Consider the following 16,739-nt stretch of genomic DNA (forward strand, 5'->3'; position numbering starts at 1 on the left):
AAGCCCTTTCAAAGGGACAGTATCTTTGTTGTAGACTATGTTTTTCACTTGGTAATATACTAAATATTCAAGATTTTGCATCTCTCCCACAAACAATTCTTATTTTTAGTTACAGGAGGATAATTTCTGAAAACTGCTGCTGATTGAATGATGTTATTAAGTGTCCAGTAAAGTCTCAAAATAACTCCACAGGTTGGGGTCTAATCTTACAAATTTTCATGCGAAGACCTTTCATTCGTGTTGCTAGTCCCATCTAAAGCAGTGTCCAAGATGTTTGATTTTTATCTTCTAGCATTTTAAAATTGCTTTCTCAAAGCAATTGGTTTGCAGCACCAATTCCTCGGTCATCATTTATTACAAAGAATTTTTTCTTCATGTTTCTGTATGGCTTTTGCTGATGTAATTCATTTGCTACTGGCATTACCATTGTTACTTTCCATTTTACTCCCCAGCTTTTCAAATGTAGCCCCAGGGATGAAAGTTAATTTAGCAAGAATATCTATTATATTTGCCAGTGATATTTGTCAGTGTGGTTTTGGTTTTTTTTTTTTTTTTTTATTTGCAGCAGCTTCTTTGCTGGGTGTGCCTGTCTCTGGAGCTGTGGCATCTGGAAGGTTTAGTGCAAGGACTCAGGCAGGCTCCGATCTGGAAACTGGATCCAAATTCATAGTTTCTGTTAACAGTCAGATGAGGCTGGACACAGGGACCCAGATGCCTTCCTTCAAAGACAACACCACCTTCTAATAAGCAGCTCTTGTATGTTGTTATCAAAATTTTGGAATTAATTCACTGTGATTGCAAAAACGTCATGCTGAGATGCATTAAACCCATTTTTGATTATTTTCCATAGCCATCAGCTTGCCATGGATGAAGAAAATAACATCGAAAAATATCATATCAATTTACAGCCCTTGGAGTCAAAAGTGAAAATGTAAGTAATGAAAAATGAAGTTTCTGCCTTTAAATGCAGATGAGTTTGTCTGATTCCTGAACAGCAGAACCCAGACTGTATCCACTGTGGATTTCTGTGTAACTTTAAATATACATAAGCCTCAACTTAGCAAGTTTAAGCTCTTCTCTGCCTTTAAGCACGTGAACGTTCTCTTTGAACTGAGTTTTGAATGTTAAACTTCAATGTTGCACTAATTTTGTCATTGCCTCTGTGAAACTAAAGAATATTTGAGAATCTGCTGGATATTTTATATACACAGAGAACATCCTAGAGGGGGAAGGTGTAGCACAGTGCAAGCAGAAGTCTCTTCAGTGTTTTGTTGTTTTTTTTTTTCACATCTAACATAAAGCCTGGTTAAAGCTCCCCAGGCAGCTCACGGGATTCCTCTGCAAGGAGCGCTCTTGGGTTTGCACAGGGATGGAGATGTAAGTCTGGGGGGTTCCTGGGTTGGGGGGTGCAGCACAGCTCCATGGCACTGGGAAAGCTGGTTGTACTGGGAAGGGAGGCAGTTGCTAGCACTCGGCCAAGGCACGTGCATGACACCTAGCTGCACCACCGGGAAGGGAGAGATCAGCATCGCTGTCTTCTGGTAACGAACTCCCCAGCTTCCAAATGCAATCATTTTAGATTTTGTAAAACATTTCCCACATGTTGCTTCATTCGCCGCGGGGTTCGGTTATTCCAAAGGGCTTGACTGCGCTGTCTCAGGACACGTGCTAATTCTGGGGATGTAACTTAAACCTTACCCACGTGTCTACCAGAGCCGAGGGCTCCGCTTTGTGCCTCTTCCAGCACTGCTCCTCCAGCCCTGGTGCTGGCATTAGCTCCATCCAGGAGATGCTAACGCAGTGTTCCTGGACTTCCCAGCAGACAGCGAAAGCTTAACGCAGCTCCACTTGCATCAGAAAAAAAACATGAACACCTGTGTGCTGAAGCCCCCAGCTACTTCATGGCAAAATGTTGTGATACCAGGCACAGCTTTACCCAGCTGTGGAAAGGCATACAGTGTACACACACAATACAATGTACACGTTACTCCATTACATACTGAATTTCACTTTCAGTTGAAAAGCTATGGCTAAGTCTCTGTGCAGGACGTTAAAATATTAATGCTATATTAAAATATTAAAAGGACATGAAGTTTCAAATTAAAATCCAGCCAGTGTATTTTAATCATGCAAATGTAAGCCAGATGAAAGAATAATTTTTCAGAGTGCTTTCTAGAAGGGTAGTTATGCCTAACCTTGGTATATTCTCAAGCTTTAAAATAGAAAGTACATGTAAATATAAATATGTAAATACTACTTGTCCATATTACACAGTAAAACTTGAAACTGAAACAAAGCAAACTGTAAATACTTGAGGTGTGAAAATGAGGGGATTTTTAAAGCAAAATGCATTTACCAAAAGCTCCTCCATCGGCACTCACATTTGGGAGCTTTGATAGAAATTTCTGTCCATTTCAAAGCTGTTTTATGAAAACGACACAGGCCTTAACCTGCCTGACTGGCTCTGAAGTGCACCCATCCTGGCAAGGCTGTAATTGATGCTGGCTTGTTTCTAATCTGGTATTCTTCTACAAAATAAAGAAATACATAGATCTGATTTCCTCAACCTTGAGATGTTCCAAATGCCACGTGTGTTGGGAGCATTGTTCCTTGACCAGGAAAAATGACACGCCAGGAGGCACTTCCCACTGCCTGGAGCTCCCAGCACCGTGGGCAGTTGTTGTGGTTTAGGCCTGGTTGGCAGCCAACCACAATGCAGCAGCTCTCTCTCCCTTCCCCTCCGGCAATGAGAAGGGACAGAGAGCCAGGCTTGGGGTTCAAGATAGGACTGGGATGGGGGAAAATCCCCCTTTTATGATCACGAGCAAAAGGCAGACTCGTTAGGGGAAGAAAAAAAAAAAAACAACATACATTTATTACAGACACTAACAACACATAACAGAGTAGGACAGTGAGAAGCATTGCCACATCTTGAGAACACCTTCCCCCCACCCCTCCCTTCTTCCTGGGCTCAGCTCTGCTCCCGATATCTCTACCTCCTCCCCCAGTGGCGCAGGGGCAGGGAATGGGGGGTGCAGTCAGTGCTGCCACTTGCTTCATCTTCGGTGAGGGGAGTGTCTGGAACTTGTTCCTCCTGCTCCATCGTGGTCCCCCTCTCACAGGAGACAGTCCTCCACAAACTTTCTCCGACATGAATTCCTCCCATGGGCCGCAGCGTTCCCCACACTGCTCCGTCATGGGTCACTAACTTCCTCCAACTGGATTCTCTCCCATGGCTGCAGCCCTTCCCAAGCTGCTCCGGCGTGGGACTCCCCTGCATGCTGCAATCCTCCCAGCACTGAATTACAGCAGCGGAGCTGCCTTTTCCCATGAGACCCCGGCCTTCTTCGGGCACAGAACCTTGATCAGGCAAGCAGGAGCCACAGGCCGTAAATCAATGTCTGCTCCACCGTAGATCTCCATGGGTGGCAGGGGGGGTCGCCCTGCCGTCTCACCACAGGATACAGGGGGGTCTCTGCTCCGGCACACCTCCCCCCTCCTTTCTTCCTCCGTTCCTCCACTGACCTTGGTGTTCATGCAGCTGCAGCAACTCCTCCTCACCAGTCCCCCTGCCCGTCACCACGTCCCTTCTTAAATACGTTATCGCAGAGGCGCAGCCGATTGGCTCAATTTCCCAAACAGAAGTGGAGCTGACGTGGAGCTGGGGGAGCTTCGAGAAGCTTCTCACAGGGGGCCGCCCCGATAGCCCCCTCCCCTGCCACCAAAAAACTCCACCACTCACTCAACCCAGGACAGCAGTCAATGAGAAGTTGTCGGTGTCCTGGTGTTGAGCTTCATCCTCTTCCTGCGAAGCCAAGAAGTTGGACGTGCCAGTGTGTAATCAGATGTTTTTTCCAGCGGTGTCTGGGTGTTAAATGTTTTTTCTGGCTTATGGAGATGGGAGCAGAAATGACATCTTAAAAATGACATGTGAAAAAGGCAACGTAAAGAAAAAAATAATTATTCCTAGGGCAATATAAATCCATGCTGAAGGCTTTGGGCCCTTTGGTTTGAAGTATAACGCACACGGTAAGGTTCCTTCAGGAAGGAGCATTGCCCTCTGCACGGCCCTGGGGTGCGGGTGCTGGGTGTGGGAGCCCTCCTGGGGAGCACCCCAGCAGCAAGACTGGGTGCTGAGCCTGCCCAGCCCTGCGGGAGCGGGCAGGGTGGAGGGGTGCCGGCTCCCACCCGTGCCCCGCAGAGCAGCACAAGAGCTTGGCACCATTGAGAACAACTTAAGCGAAGGTGGTGGTACTCTACCCGATTAACAGACACACTGAAGTTTTTACTGGCTTGATAAAATAAAATCCCAATTGCTTAAAAATCCCAAACAGAGCTCGTTCTAGCTCATTGCACCGCAGCAAAGTCTCAGGTCAGAATTTAGCTCCTTTTTTCTACAGAGTTCACAGATCATCCTGTGTGCAAGCCCCCACATACTTTGTGTTAATGCCATTACTATTGTAAACACAGTTTTACCTCCCAGCATCTCTCCTGCTCCCCAGCCAAAGGCTGGCACAGAAAATGGAATTTCTTTGCAGAATTTCACACCAAGTTTTAGAAATTTGGTCAAAGTTTGTAGATTGGAGGCATTGCTCCTACTGCAACCCTCACATGTTGCTTTGGAGAAAGTTTTAAGTCCTCCGTAACGGAAGACTGGGGAGATTTTTAAGGATACTGGTCTGGATCTGAACTTCCAACCATATCTGTGTTATAATCTGAAAGCTGATATAAGATGCTGGAGGCTGTTTGTTCTTTTAAACAGATAATTGCATATTTTTCTTTTGTTTGAAAGACGTAGGAGAATTGCTGAGTTGTGTACAGTCTCAACTTTAAATCACTTCTGTAGGTTTAGGGATTTGAAATAAAGAATTGCTTCTACTTAACAGATGCCTCAAGTTATACTAATAGTGGGTAGTATAAGACCTACAGAAGGTGGTTATGAGTGATCGTTATCCAAATCGGAAAACAAAGTGCACAAAAAAAAAAAAAAAAAAAAAGGAGAAAAATAGCAAAACCCCACTATTCCAGTCAATAATATATATTTTAAATCCTTTCTGTTGTTGCATCCCCCACCCCCTCGAACCCTGTGCCTTGGTGTTTGCCTCAGTATCCAGCGAGCATGGCGTGAGTACCTGCAGCGCCAGGACCTGCCGCACCACGAGCAGCTGGACAAGCGCAGTCCCTCCCCGCCGTCCCTCTCCTCGGACAAGATGAGCAGATCCATCAGCATGAACACCTTTTCCGACAGCAGCACCCCGGTGAGTACAGCAATTGGGCTTCTTTTCCTATTTCTTGCTTTTTGTTGGGTTCCTTTTTAGGACGTTGCATAATTGGAAGCAAATTTATGGGCTGATCGTGAAAGAGGGACTTTTAAGGGAGTAGTAGTGTCTCAAGTGAACGTGCAAGCAGGTGTATCTCTTGTAGGTATGGTTGAATGTGTGTCTGCGTGTGTTAGATGTGGATCTTAGCAATATTGTGTGTTGGATGCAGCAGATATTACCGGTGCTCTTGATGGCAGAAGGTGTTTCCAAATGGCAGTGTGTTCTGCAGAAAGCAAGGATCTTCGTGTGTGTTTAGCACTTTGTGTTCTCCAAAAGAAACAAACTGTGGTGCTTCTCCTACAAATAAGTGGTTTGTAGAGTTGTGGTTTGGTTTTTTTTTTGTTTTTGTTTTTTTTGTTGTTGTTGGTTTTTTTTTTTGTTTGTTTTTTGTTTTTTTTTTGTTTTTTTTTTCCTAAAAGAGACTTAGAGAAGTTTATCTAGGGGTTAAAAATTAAATCTGATTTTGGAATAAATATTCAAGCCACCTTGCGGACTGGGTGACTAGTGGCTGGAGGCTGTACTTCTCTTTTGTTTCGGTGAGACTAAACTAGAAACCCAAATGTAGAGCCCATGTTTTGAATACAAGTGGCCTTGTGACTGTCTCTGGAGTGGGATCTTTTAGGTCAATAAATCAGCAGATAGATATAGAGCCTATAAATATTGCTTTCAGCTTTGTGACAGAATACATCAGATCTGAGGGAACTGTAGATTAGAGCGTGTGAAATAATTCAATAGTTTAAAAAAAATGCCAGAGATAGAAATTGCCCCGGTGTGTGTTAGACCAGCTAAATAAAAGCAGCTGGTGTCCCACTGTTCGACTGAGATGTGCAGGATAGGGAAGAACAGGAGTTTGGCCCCTTGCTAGGAGTGTGTACCGGTCAGCTGTGGGACGCTCTGTTGCCAGTCCCAGGACAGCATTGGGTGACTTCTGGGTTCACTATAAAAATCTAGAAATCATTGCTAGTAGGTTTCTTCAAGTGGACGGAGCCCCTGTGCAAGGGCGAGATGTTTATAAGTTGAACTCTGCCTTCAGCTGCAAAGTTGGAGCAATGCCACCTCATGGAAAGCACGAGACAGGCTCAGCGATCCAACAGAGCTTTTCTGTTCTGGGAACTCTGGTCTTGGACTTACGGGGACGGTTTGACTCTTTCCTTCACTGGACTGCATTACGCAGGTTCCAACTGAAGCTAGGTGAGCTGTTTCTAGCAGCTGCTAGTTTTGTGATGCCGTGGTTAGGCAGGCTGCATTGGATTTGACAGCATTTAATAAAATATTACTGAGAGTGCACTGTTTTAGTTTTAGTGGCCTTGTGTTCGTAGCTGGAGACGAGGATGATAAACTAAGTTGCAATATTGGATTATACACTAATGTCTCATGTATTAAACGAGTTAGGTTTAATGAGAGAGAGAAAATTTGATATAAATTTTTATCTGCCGCTGGTGTTTTTTGGAGCCTGGCTGCCAATCGGCCACCACAAGAGGTCCTTCGTACTCTGTGCAAGGAGGCTCCTGGGTGCTCTCAGATATTATCCAGCAGCTAACTAATTTGGAAAATGATGCATTTTCAAAGCTTTCGGGTCTTTCAGGGCAAAATGAGTACATCTGGGAGTTATATATTTGTGGGACAATGAAGCTTGGATACTGGAATCGCTACTGAATTTGTATTAATGCAACACGCACTCATCTCACTTCTGCATCATACTTGTTCAATGCAAAGGAAGATGGGAATATTTTCTTATGATTTTCTAGTGTCAACCTGTCAGCAGCCTTTGGAAAACTAGGTAACATTTCTGAAGGCAAAGGGACCTGTATCTATTTAGTGTCAGCTTGGTTATTGCAATACTTGAGGCTGTGAGGGACCCACACTTTTATGTGCCGGACGGCCATCAGTTCCTGGAGGAGGTATTGTGTTTCCAGGCAAACGCCGCTGTACTTTTCAAGGTCCTTGCAATCTTTAAAACCAGACCTACTGATTTAAGATGTTTTTCTCTGTCTGCATCAGAGTTCTGTGGGGTGTCATGAAAAGAGGGAGCAGATGGAGGAGGTGAGGAGAAGCCTTTAGTGTGGGAGCCCAGCAGGTGCCCTAAGAGGGGAGGTGGTTGAAGGTGTGAGATGTGGTGGGGAAGGCACTATATAGCTTAGAACAGCTACTGCCACAAAGCAGAAAGGCAGCAACACTGTTTGGGGTAGTTTTGTTTCCTGCTTGCTTCTGGTGAAGTAAAACAGCGCTGGCCCTGTGTGGATCGTGGTCTCAGCTTCTGCGGCGCGTGGCTGGGCGCACAAGTGTGTGTGCAGAAATGCCACCGGTGCGTGTTCCCCTTGGAGTTGGTCTGGGTCATCCTTCCTAGTCCTTGGACACGTCTGCTAAGGATAGGCTCTGAGCTAATGCAGCAGTGAGTATGTTTGTCTGACACACATGTGCTTTCCTGATGGCAAATGTCGCGTATTTTTTAGTTTGGAATTGATACTGTCAGGTTCGGAGCAGGGATGAGGCCAAAGCAAAACAGGGACAATTAACCTTGAACTGTTGACATATGAATGGGAGAGCAATTGATTGTCTCGACCAAAGAAAGACTTGGACAGAATTAAATGCACCATTTGGCCTGAGCCACATTTTCTGTTCAAGTATAAGGTAAACTGAAGGAAGGAGGAAAAAAACATTTGAGCAGAGAAACCACTGCTGGATCCATCTGTAATTTTATAGCCTCTTGAAGTTTTGTGTTTACAGGACCCAAGCTGGAAGCAGGGGAGGGGAGCTGGGGAATAATCAAGTAGTCGAACATATCTACTTGCCAAGACCTCGGTTTGGCCCACATTCCAGAACTAACCTTTGAAAAATGGGGCAAATTAATTATTATGCCATTTCTTTTGCATTTGAAGTGGCACTGGTACTCTAATATGCCTGTTGCTAGTCTTTGCATAAAAGTATGCTGTGCTGAGCAATATGGAGTCTCCCAAATTTCTCTTGATGTCTGGCAACCTTCCTCTGAAAAATTTGGAGGAGGGAGAAATTCAGTCTGAAATTTGGTCTCTTTGGAGGTTTTCCCATTTCTTTTTTCAAAGAGGTAGAAAGCAACCAGCATGTCAAAATATGTTAGCAATAAGCTCTGATGCAGATGGGAGAGAGAAATTTATGAAGTATTTTGAGAAACCACTGTCACAACACAGCCACTCAATTCAGCTGAAATCTAATCCTGGTTTTCAGTTTCTTTTCTCGGCACAAGTCTCTCAGTGTTCAGCTTTGCTGGATCCTCATCTGGATCTTACACACTCCTGGGGGCAAAAAAAGCAGTTGGCTACTTGAATAATGAAAAAAAGAAAGGATCTTATGCCCAAAGGATAAATGAGAGCCTGTGGACTACGAAATGCATGCCACTGCTGCAGGATGGGTATTGAAACCATCTACAGTGATTATCTATTTATTCCAGTAAGTGGGACCAGCAGTCGTGGTGAGGTAGAATTTTGAAAGTCTGTGTTGGATGAATAATACCTAAACGCAAGGTTTATTCAGACTGTTGGGGACAACCAAGCCCTGTCAGCATGTGCAGGTCTGTAGCTGGAGAGTTAAGAACAATGTTTGGTCATTTGTGGTTGAAAGATAAGGTCTTGGAGCTCATTTCCACTATTACTACAAGCCTCCTGCAGCATTTGTAAGGGAAGATGGGGAATTACTAAGACTGAGAGAAGTCAGATTTCAGAAGCATTTTTCCTCTCTTGCCGTTTAAACTTTTTCCTTCCTGAAAAATAAGACAAAACATGCAAACAGGAATTAGACCAAGTAATTAAACCCATAGGAAACTGAAATGCAGTGAAGAAGCCTGTACACTCAAATAAATCATGCCCAGAATCAAAGGTGTGGGACTTGTTGTCAGCACGTGCACGCTCGTGTGCAGGGTGGGAGGGCAGGTCACCAGCACAGGCAGTAACCCTGGGAGGACTTAGCAGTGATGACCTGAGCCTTGACAGCAGCGATGCATTCCTGGCATGCCGACACTTATTCATTTGTAATCATTAAAACTTTGTGAATTCATCAAATATGACATTTCCTTGTCCCAGCCAAGAAAATAACTGCAGAAACACAAAGCAACATTTTCAGAGTAACTTTAGGAAAGTGAGAAGGGGAGGTACCAGGAATAGTTCTTACTCTGCCTGGCAGCAATGAAGATACTTTCTGGTCAGCTGTACCACAGATTTCATGTTTAGTAGTTTTCATATGACTTTTTAAAAGTCACTTGGTTCCCATGAGATGGGGATAGCTAGGTAAAGGGGCTGTGCCTCTGGCCAGTGTGAGATGCCAGCCATGTAATCAGTCCATCACCTGTTCATTGGTATACAGTGATGTGAGCTCTCCTTGACTTGCTAAAGATCATATATGTATTTTATGTACATGGCTTCAAAAAGCTGTAGTTTAGCCCTGCTGGCTCTAGTTACCATATTTCAGTTGAGGCAGTCAACCTAATGGAGTGATTCTAAGGCTCAGAGGCTTGATAAATCATTAATTATAATACATTTGAATCAAGTGTTTGAACTTGGTTTGGATTAGCCAGCTGCCTTCATGAGTGCAGAAGACTGTAGCTCTCAAAATGAAATACTGATGGAAAACTTGCCAAACAGAAAATAAACTACTAGATAAGAAGAAAAAAGACCCACAATCGAAATAATTCCTTATTTTTGCTGCTACCTCCAGGTCTTGATAATTTCTGGCAACTCTTCTGTGTGAAATTTCATCTTAATTTTATGGCAGAGGAACTGTGTCTTACGGAATGTGGGACGCTGAATCTTTGCAGATATTAAAGGGAAAAAGACTCTTCCTTCAGGCTTTGTTTATGTGCCTCTTGCCCTCGAAGCCTGAGCATCTCATGGCAATCACGTTTCATTACAGCTGTACATGTCCTTTGCATTAGCTGGATCAAAGGTACCAGGTGGTAAACAAAACCACAATTAATTTCTTTTGACTGGCACTGCCTTTGCCTTCCCCATTCTGGTTCAAGGGTTGGTCAGAATGGCAACTGAGGAAAATAGATAATTTAATTCAAACTCAAATGATTGATCACAAGTACCTAGAGCAGTTCTAGGTAGTTGGAAATCAGTGGCTCTGTTTCTAAACTTTTAAAGTTAAACATATTTGTAGATAATATAGTTTAAGAAAAACAAAGATTGGTAAGCCTTTTCTGGGATTTAGTGACTTAAATAGCAAGATGAATGATTACTGTTCTGGAAAATTACTTGGAGAATAACATATACATCTCTTGGAAAAGTTTTCTGGTTTTAAGGCATACTTTTATGCTTAATAAAGTACACTCAATTTGATCTGAATATTTGTCACAGAAGATATTCTACTTTGAGATTCCCATCCAATCAACATGTATTTCTGCTAAAACAGTATGAATTCATCTGTCATGACTCTGAGGCATAATACAAGACACAAAATAGGACACAATGAAAAGCAATAAAAATCCACTATCAGATATGTAGATGGGAGAAATAAAGCAGTACACTCGATAGTCAGAAACTCACAACCAGAAAAAAAGGAGATAGTAACCTCAAAGTATTATATACATTGTAGAGTTGATGAACTGAGTTGAGTCTAGAATTTCACTTCTTAGTATTTTGAAGGTAAACCTAAGAGGATAATGATCTGTGAACATTTGTAATGAGTTTTCAGCTCATGTTTTAAACAAAATTATTTTCTTTGACAATGTCAGGCCAAATTGACTGCTCTGCTGCACTGTTTTTGTGTGGATTTGACTCTGACCCATGATTAATAATGTCCCACCTGAAACAAAAACAAATCCTCTTTTCTTTTCTTTTCATTTGGCTTTCTTTGACATAAAATACACCGGCCAGACCTAGAAGGACTCACAAAGGCTGCCTCTCTCCAGGTCTTAAGACATGTATGTGTGCTCAGTGAAAGCACCGTTAGTTCCCTAGGCTCCTGCCGGAGTACTTACTATCCTCTTAATCCAACAACCTTTCAGTAGATCAAATTATCAAGTAGTAGGTCATGCTTTCTGTTTACAAACAGATAAATCATTCTTGACATTGCAGAAAAAAAAAAGCGATGAGGTTATCTCAAAGTGTTTGTGCCACAGTCTACAATGTCCCCTTGGGCCTTCCTCGCAGTAGAAAACTGATATAACGGGCAGAATGACAGAGAAAGGACATAGCTTGAGTGATGAGATGGGAAACAGACTTTTCTTGTTCGGCTACTGCTTTGTAGGATAGCAAAGAAAGGATTTGCCAGCTGTGTGTGTGTAGTACAGGCAGTTTCCGAACTGCTGGAAAAAACCTGCTGTCAAGCACTTATCAGATTGTTCTGTTGGGAGCATACAAGCAGTATCTCTATCATTTTTAGTTGCTTTTGTTTCCCCTTTGCATGTTTATTTTTAATCAAAAATTTAGGTGCAAGACAAATAATAGATTAGAAAGCAATGTTCTTCCTTATAAATACTTTATTTCTTTTTGTTGTGTAGAAAGTGCCAAAACTTACCTTCCTATGTGGTGTGAGACTGTGTTTCTGCTTTATTGTCCCAAAACAAACAACTGTTTCTATAGCTACTAAGAAAAAAAGATTATGCTAGATATGTCCCACTAACATGCGGTTGTGGTTATGACCTGTTTTTGTGATGACATCATTGTGTCTCTTTAAATGGTTCAGTCGCAAAGACATGATCTCTGAGAGAGCCCCAGAAAACCTGATAATCCTCAGCAGACAAGCAAAAGCTTGTGCGAGACATACCTGCATCTAAGAGTTCTTATTAGAATCACACTGGGATCTTGATGTTTTGTTTTGTTTTGTTTTTGTTTTGTTTTGGGTTTTTTTTTTGTGTTTTTTTTGTTTGTTTGTTTGTTTGTTTGTTTGTTTTTGGTTTTGGTTTTGGTTTTTTTTTAACTTTAACCTGAAACATTGCCACGGAAATAAAATTAATTTCTTCCGCTCTGGGCCGAAGCGACTTTCGCGGGGTGCGATTTGACATGAAGAGTCAAGGAGGAGGTGTTTCCCCCAACAGACAGCTCCCACCCTGCTCTAGCTTTTGAGGAGGGAACGGCCAGTTGCTGCCAGACCCCTCGGACACCCCCTGGACCCCCCCGCGCCCTTCAGCACCGCGGACAGCGGCTGCCCCGCCGATTCCGTAGAATGATCGTTTTTTTCATCGAATAGGCTGCTTTCTGCTAAGAACTGCTCTTGTTAGCGCTATAAACATGTGAAACGTGCTTTTCCAAATGGCACCATATGGTTATTTTTCTACCCTTTCTTCACTGGTTGATATCACAGAAAGTCGTTCCCACGGTCTTCCCCCCTCCCCACAAGCTGGATTAGCTGCAAATACAACATAAACCAAATCCACATTAAAGACTAGATTCCTATTTTGTCTCACAAGAATACTGTTGACTCTAAAATAAATGTTACTTGAAGCTAATTACAGTGTCAAGTACCTGATATTTATTCTCTAGCGTTCAGGACAAGAGCAGTGAGCACAAATGCAAAGACGAGAGGTTCTGCCTGAACATTAGGAAATACTTTTTTTTTTTTTTTTTTTTCTACTATGAGCGTGACCGAGTCCTGGCACAGGTTGTCCAGAGAGACTGTGGAGTCTTCATCCTTGGACATGTTCAAAAGCCATCTGGACGTGGCCCTGGGTAAACTGCTCTAGGTGGCCCTGCTTGAGCAAAGGGGTTGGACCAGGTGACCTCCAGAGGTGCCTTCCAAGCTCAGACATTCTGTGATTCTGTAGAGTGATAAGCAGGAATTGGAGTGAAATAGTTAGACATGAAGCATAATATTGAATCAAAGATAATACAGACGACTGCAAAGAAATGTTTGCAGCTCATTCTGTTCACAGTTAGGCTTCTTATCTGGCTGGACTTCTTATCTTGTAACTTGGAGCATTTGGGCTGCAATAAAAAAAACATGTCTACTTAGTAAGAATCACCACATAATTTACTAAGTTTGATATTGGGGGGAGGGAAGAGGGATTCTTTGTAAAGTAGCAAAACAAAAAGGTGCAAAGTGTATGATTTCTTTACAAAAGTTTTTTTCATGTATATACTTTAACAGTGATGCATATACAGCTTTGCAAGCTTCCACTACTTACCCTGTGTGTATATAATTTTCTATACTACAGATTTGAAATAGTAACCTTTTTATGCAGATTTACTACTGACATCTATAACTACTTACTGTGGGCAGAATTTAAGTGACTATTTTCCATTAAATCATAAAATTTACAATGTGCAAGTACTCATAATGTGTGGGCGGGTACGTCTCCAGAAAACCAACAGTTCAGAACATTTTCTTCATAACTTGCAAACTTCTGTAGATGGAACAAAGGAAAAAAATAGCCACACTGTTACCACATGCTGCTCACTGAAAATTATTTAACTCTTTGATAATTGTTAGTTTCCTTTTTAGCTACTACCAGCCTTTTAATAAATGTTATTTTTAAAGGCTGCCTTGTTTGGATGAAATATATTCCATTTACCTTAGTATTGGTTACCCCTGGTGATCTGGGATTGCCATGTGGCTGAGTGTTCAGAAACACAGAGTTTTCTAAAAAAAGAGTTTTGGTCAATGGCATGTGTTTTCATATTTAATTTTCTCTACCAGAAGTTGTCACCCTGATGACTTAGGAAAAAAATGTCCTGTAATGCTTTCTAACATCAGATATTTATAAATCTTGTCACCTTTAGCTGAAGGGATCTTGGCTTTGGATACTGCAATGCAGTGCTATTTAGGAGCAAGAAAAAGGTTTAGGGTAAAACCTAGGCTTTATCATGGCAAGTTTAAAACTTCTCTTGACTTAATGAAGGCAGAGACCAGTCCTCCAGGGCCTGTATCTGGGTCTAGGCATTGGGATTTTTTGCATTATCATTAAAGTTTTATTAAAAAAAAAGAAAAAAAAAAAGTGAAATTTAACATAAAAGATTGAAGAGATTCTTTCAGTCCATTAATTCACCCTTTTTTCTCACACTGATGGGAAGTCATACATCATCCTGCCTGGCGTAATTTTCAATAACACATTTCCAAAAGAAACCTGCCTTCAATCAAAATACTGTCTTCAAGATTTGAAAGAAAGGACTTGTAATAGCGATGTCTCCACCCTAAATGTTCTGATGGGGCTTGGCTCCTCTGGCTTGTAGGCAGATTGTCCCCATTTGTAGTGAATTGTATGAGTGTTCATTTCACTCATTTTGGAGGCTAAAAAAAATTCCGTGCATTACAGCCATGAGGATTTCATGTCTCTTGCTATATCCTGTCTCAAAACATTTCACAAGATACTGTAGTTAAAACAGTGGTATAGAAAGAGGAAGTGGTAGAAGGCAAAGCCAGATGACATCAGGAGTATTTCCCTGCCCAAACCCTGTGCCAGATGGTACACACGCTGGAGGGAAGGTTTGCTCTTACAGCAAAACTGTGCCTGGGGAAGTCTGTGCTTCAGTGCCATCCTGAGCGCTAATTGCTGCTCTGACGCAGGCCTTGTGACATAATGACACGAAATAAGGAGATTTTTAGTTCTTACTAGATCAGATCAGTGCCCGTCCCTGAGCTTGGTTTTCCTTGGACACCCTGAAGCTCAGGTCTAACACCTGACTGAAGTTGGTGCACCTAGGGAGGAGGCCAGGTTAATCAAACCCTCCTGGTCTTTGGGGAATTTCTTCACACTGGTGGAAAGACACTCCTTTTCCTTCACCACAGCACTTGTGCATTCCCCCTCCCCCTATTTTTTCCATCTTTCTATTATTTTCTTCCTCCCCTTCTGCTTGCTACACCCCTGCAGTATCCCCCTGCTTACACCCTCCCTCAGTGTGAAACTGCAAATGTGTCTTAATTTGAGCACAGCACAGGTACAGTAAGTAGCGCTGCCTCTGCGAGTTAGCCCTCTTGGTTGAAATGATAACCCTCACCTAATGCTTTCCTCCTAATTCTGGTTTGGTTTTTGGTTTTGATTTTTTTGGTTGTTGGTTTTTTTTTGTTTTGTTTTGTTTTGTTTTTCTCTAGAGTCTTTTCTGTTCTGTTCCTCAGTTCCATCTGCTTCAGCACTACACACCAATCCCGCCCTTCTGTCCTGCTTAAAATAAACAAAAATATACTGTAATGCCTTAAAAACAAAACAAAACAAAACATTATAAAAATGAAGGTTCCACTTTTGGGTAACCAAAAATAGTTCCAACTTTCCAAACAGAATTCCTACTTTGTCTGATCATGAGTCCAGGACGGCTCTGGTGGGAGGGACATGTTTGAGAAAAATAGTATTTTTCTGAAAAACAGAATAGGAATTGTAGGCGTGATTTTGTAATGAACTAGTAATACTAAGTCCTGTTGCTTTGCCCTTGTTCAAGCTAAATATTTCTGCGCTTGGTTTTCTCTCTGTCTGGTTTGTTGCTGAGAGTAAATATTAAAATATTAGCAGGAGTTGTTCAAGCACGCACCAGTAATCCTGTGTAGCTTTAAGCAGACATGGATTAAGGTAGTACACAGTACAAACTGGGACTGTAAAATAGATTTTTACCTCTGGCAGTACCCAGGCAGTATTAGCAGGAGGGTGGTAGTTTGTTTAGGTGGAACTTCCACCAGCTAATGTAATTTGTGATGATTAGCAGAATGAGCTCCTGTGCCAAACAGGAAGCGTGACTTGATTCACTGCTTATGAATCTGTGACTCAGTATTGCAAAGAATGTCAGAGACATTAATTGTGATAAATGTATTAATGTTCTAAATGATAATAACATGTTATATATTTGCAAACCAAACCTCTCTCTAGCAAAATACTGATGCCTGTGCCAGAAAATCTCATAATTTTGTTCTGGAAGAACAAATGAAGAATTGCTATTATTTCTGTTTGTCTGGAATGGATTAGTAGAGCCCTTGTGGCAAAATTAATCCCAGACTAAGAGGTTTATGAAATAAGAGCAGATTTTACATGGTATGAAGGTAGTAGGATGGGAAGGACAGGTCCAGTTGGGAAAAGACCGTGTTGAACTACCACCGCCACCAAAAACCCGGTTTGCTTTGCTGGTCCTTCCTCCTTGTGTGGCACCTTCAAAGCTGCATTCGTTTTGCTCAGTGATGTATTAAGATTTGGTTCTGAAAGTGGAACAAAGTCTGTCTGCAGCTTTTGTGTGTGTATAGGTCCCCACGGCGGCGAGGGACCCCTGTGCTTATGCCAACTTCCCTCAGGTGTGTTTGGCACCTGCGTGAGCCATGAGAAGCAGCCGTGGGGAAGGGGACACCAAATTATTTAAGGCAGCACAGTCCTAACAAGCATTCTGTTGTGTTTACACCTAAAAAGAAGTGGAGTGTTCATAGCGGGAACGTTCTGTCTTTTCTATAATCCTGGCTTTGTGAATCTGTGAACAGCAAAGGAGACGAGCTGTCTGATAAATATTTACAATGCGATTTCTATACAATGTAAAAATG

At 42.3% G+C, this 16,739-nt stretch overlaps 1 protein-coding gene across 3 annotated transcripts in view; it reads left to right on the top strand.

Annotated features, from left to right (window-relative positions):
* The window catches only part of LOC104362320 (schwannomin-interacting protein 1), a 208,984-nt gene that overhangs the window by 69,682 nt on the left and 122,563 nt on the right, over window positions 1–16,739 (top strand). For all 3 annotated transcript variants that reach the window (XM_042793719.1, XM_042793710.1, XM_042793715.1), the window contains exons 3-4: window positions 851–931; window positions 5,108–5,258. In XM_042793719.1, coding sequence (XP_042649653.1) covers window positions 851–931; window positions 5,108–5,258 — 232 coding nt within the window. The remainder of the gene's footprint in view (window positions 1–850; window positions 932–5,107; window positions 5,259–16,739) is intronic.

The sequence above is a fragment of the Tyto alba genome, unplaced genomic scaffold, assembly GCF_018691265.1.
Source record: "Tyto alba isolate M040663 unplaced genomic scaffold, T.alba_DEE_v4.0 Super-Scaffold_10, whole genome shotgun sequence".
Taxonomy (NCBI): Eukaryota; Metazoa; Chordata; class Aves; order Strigiformes; family Tytonidae; genus Tyto; species Tyto alba.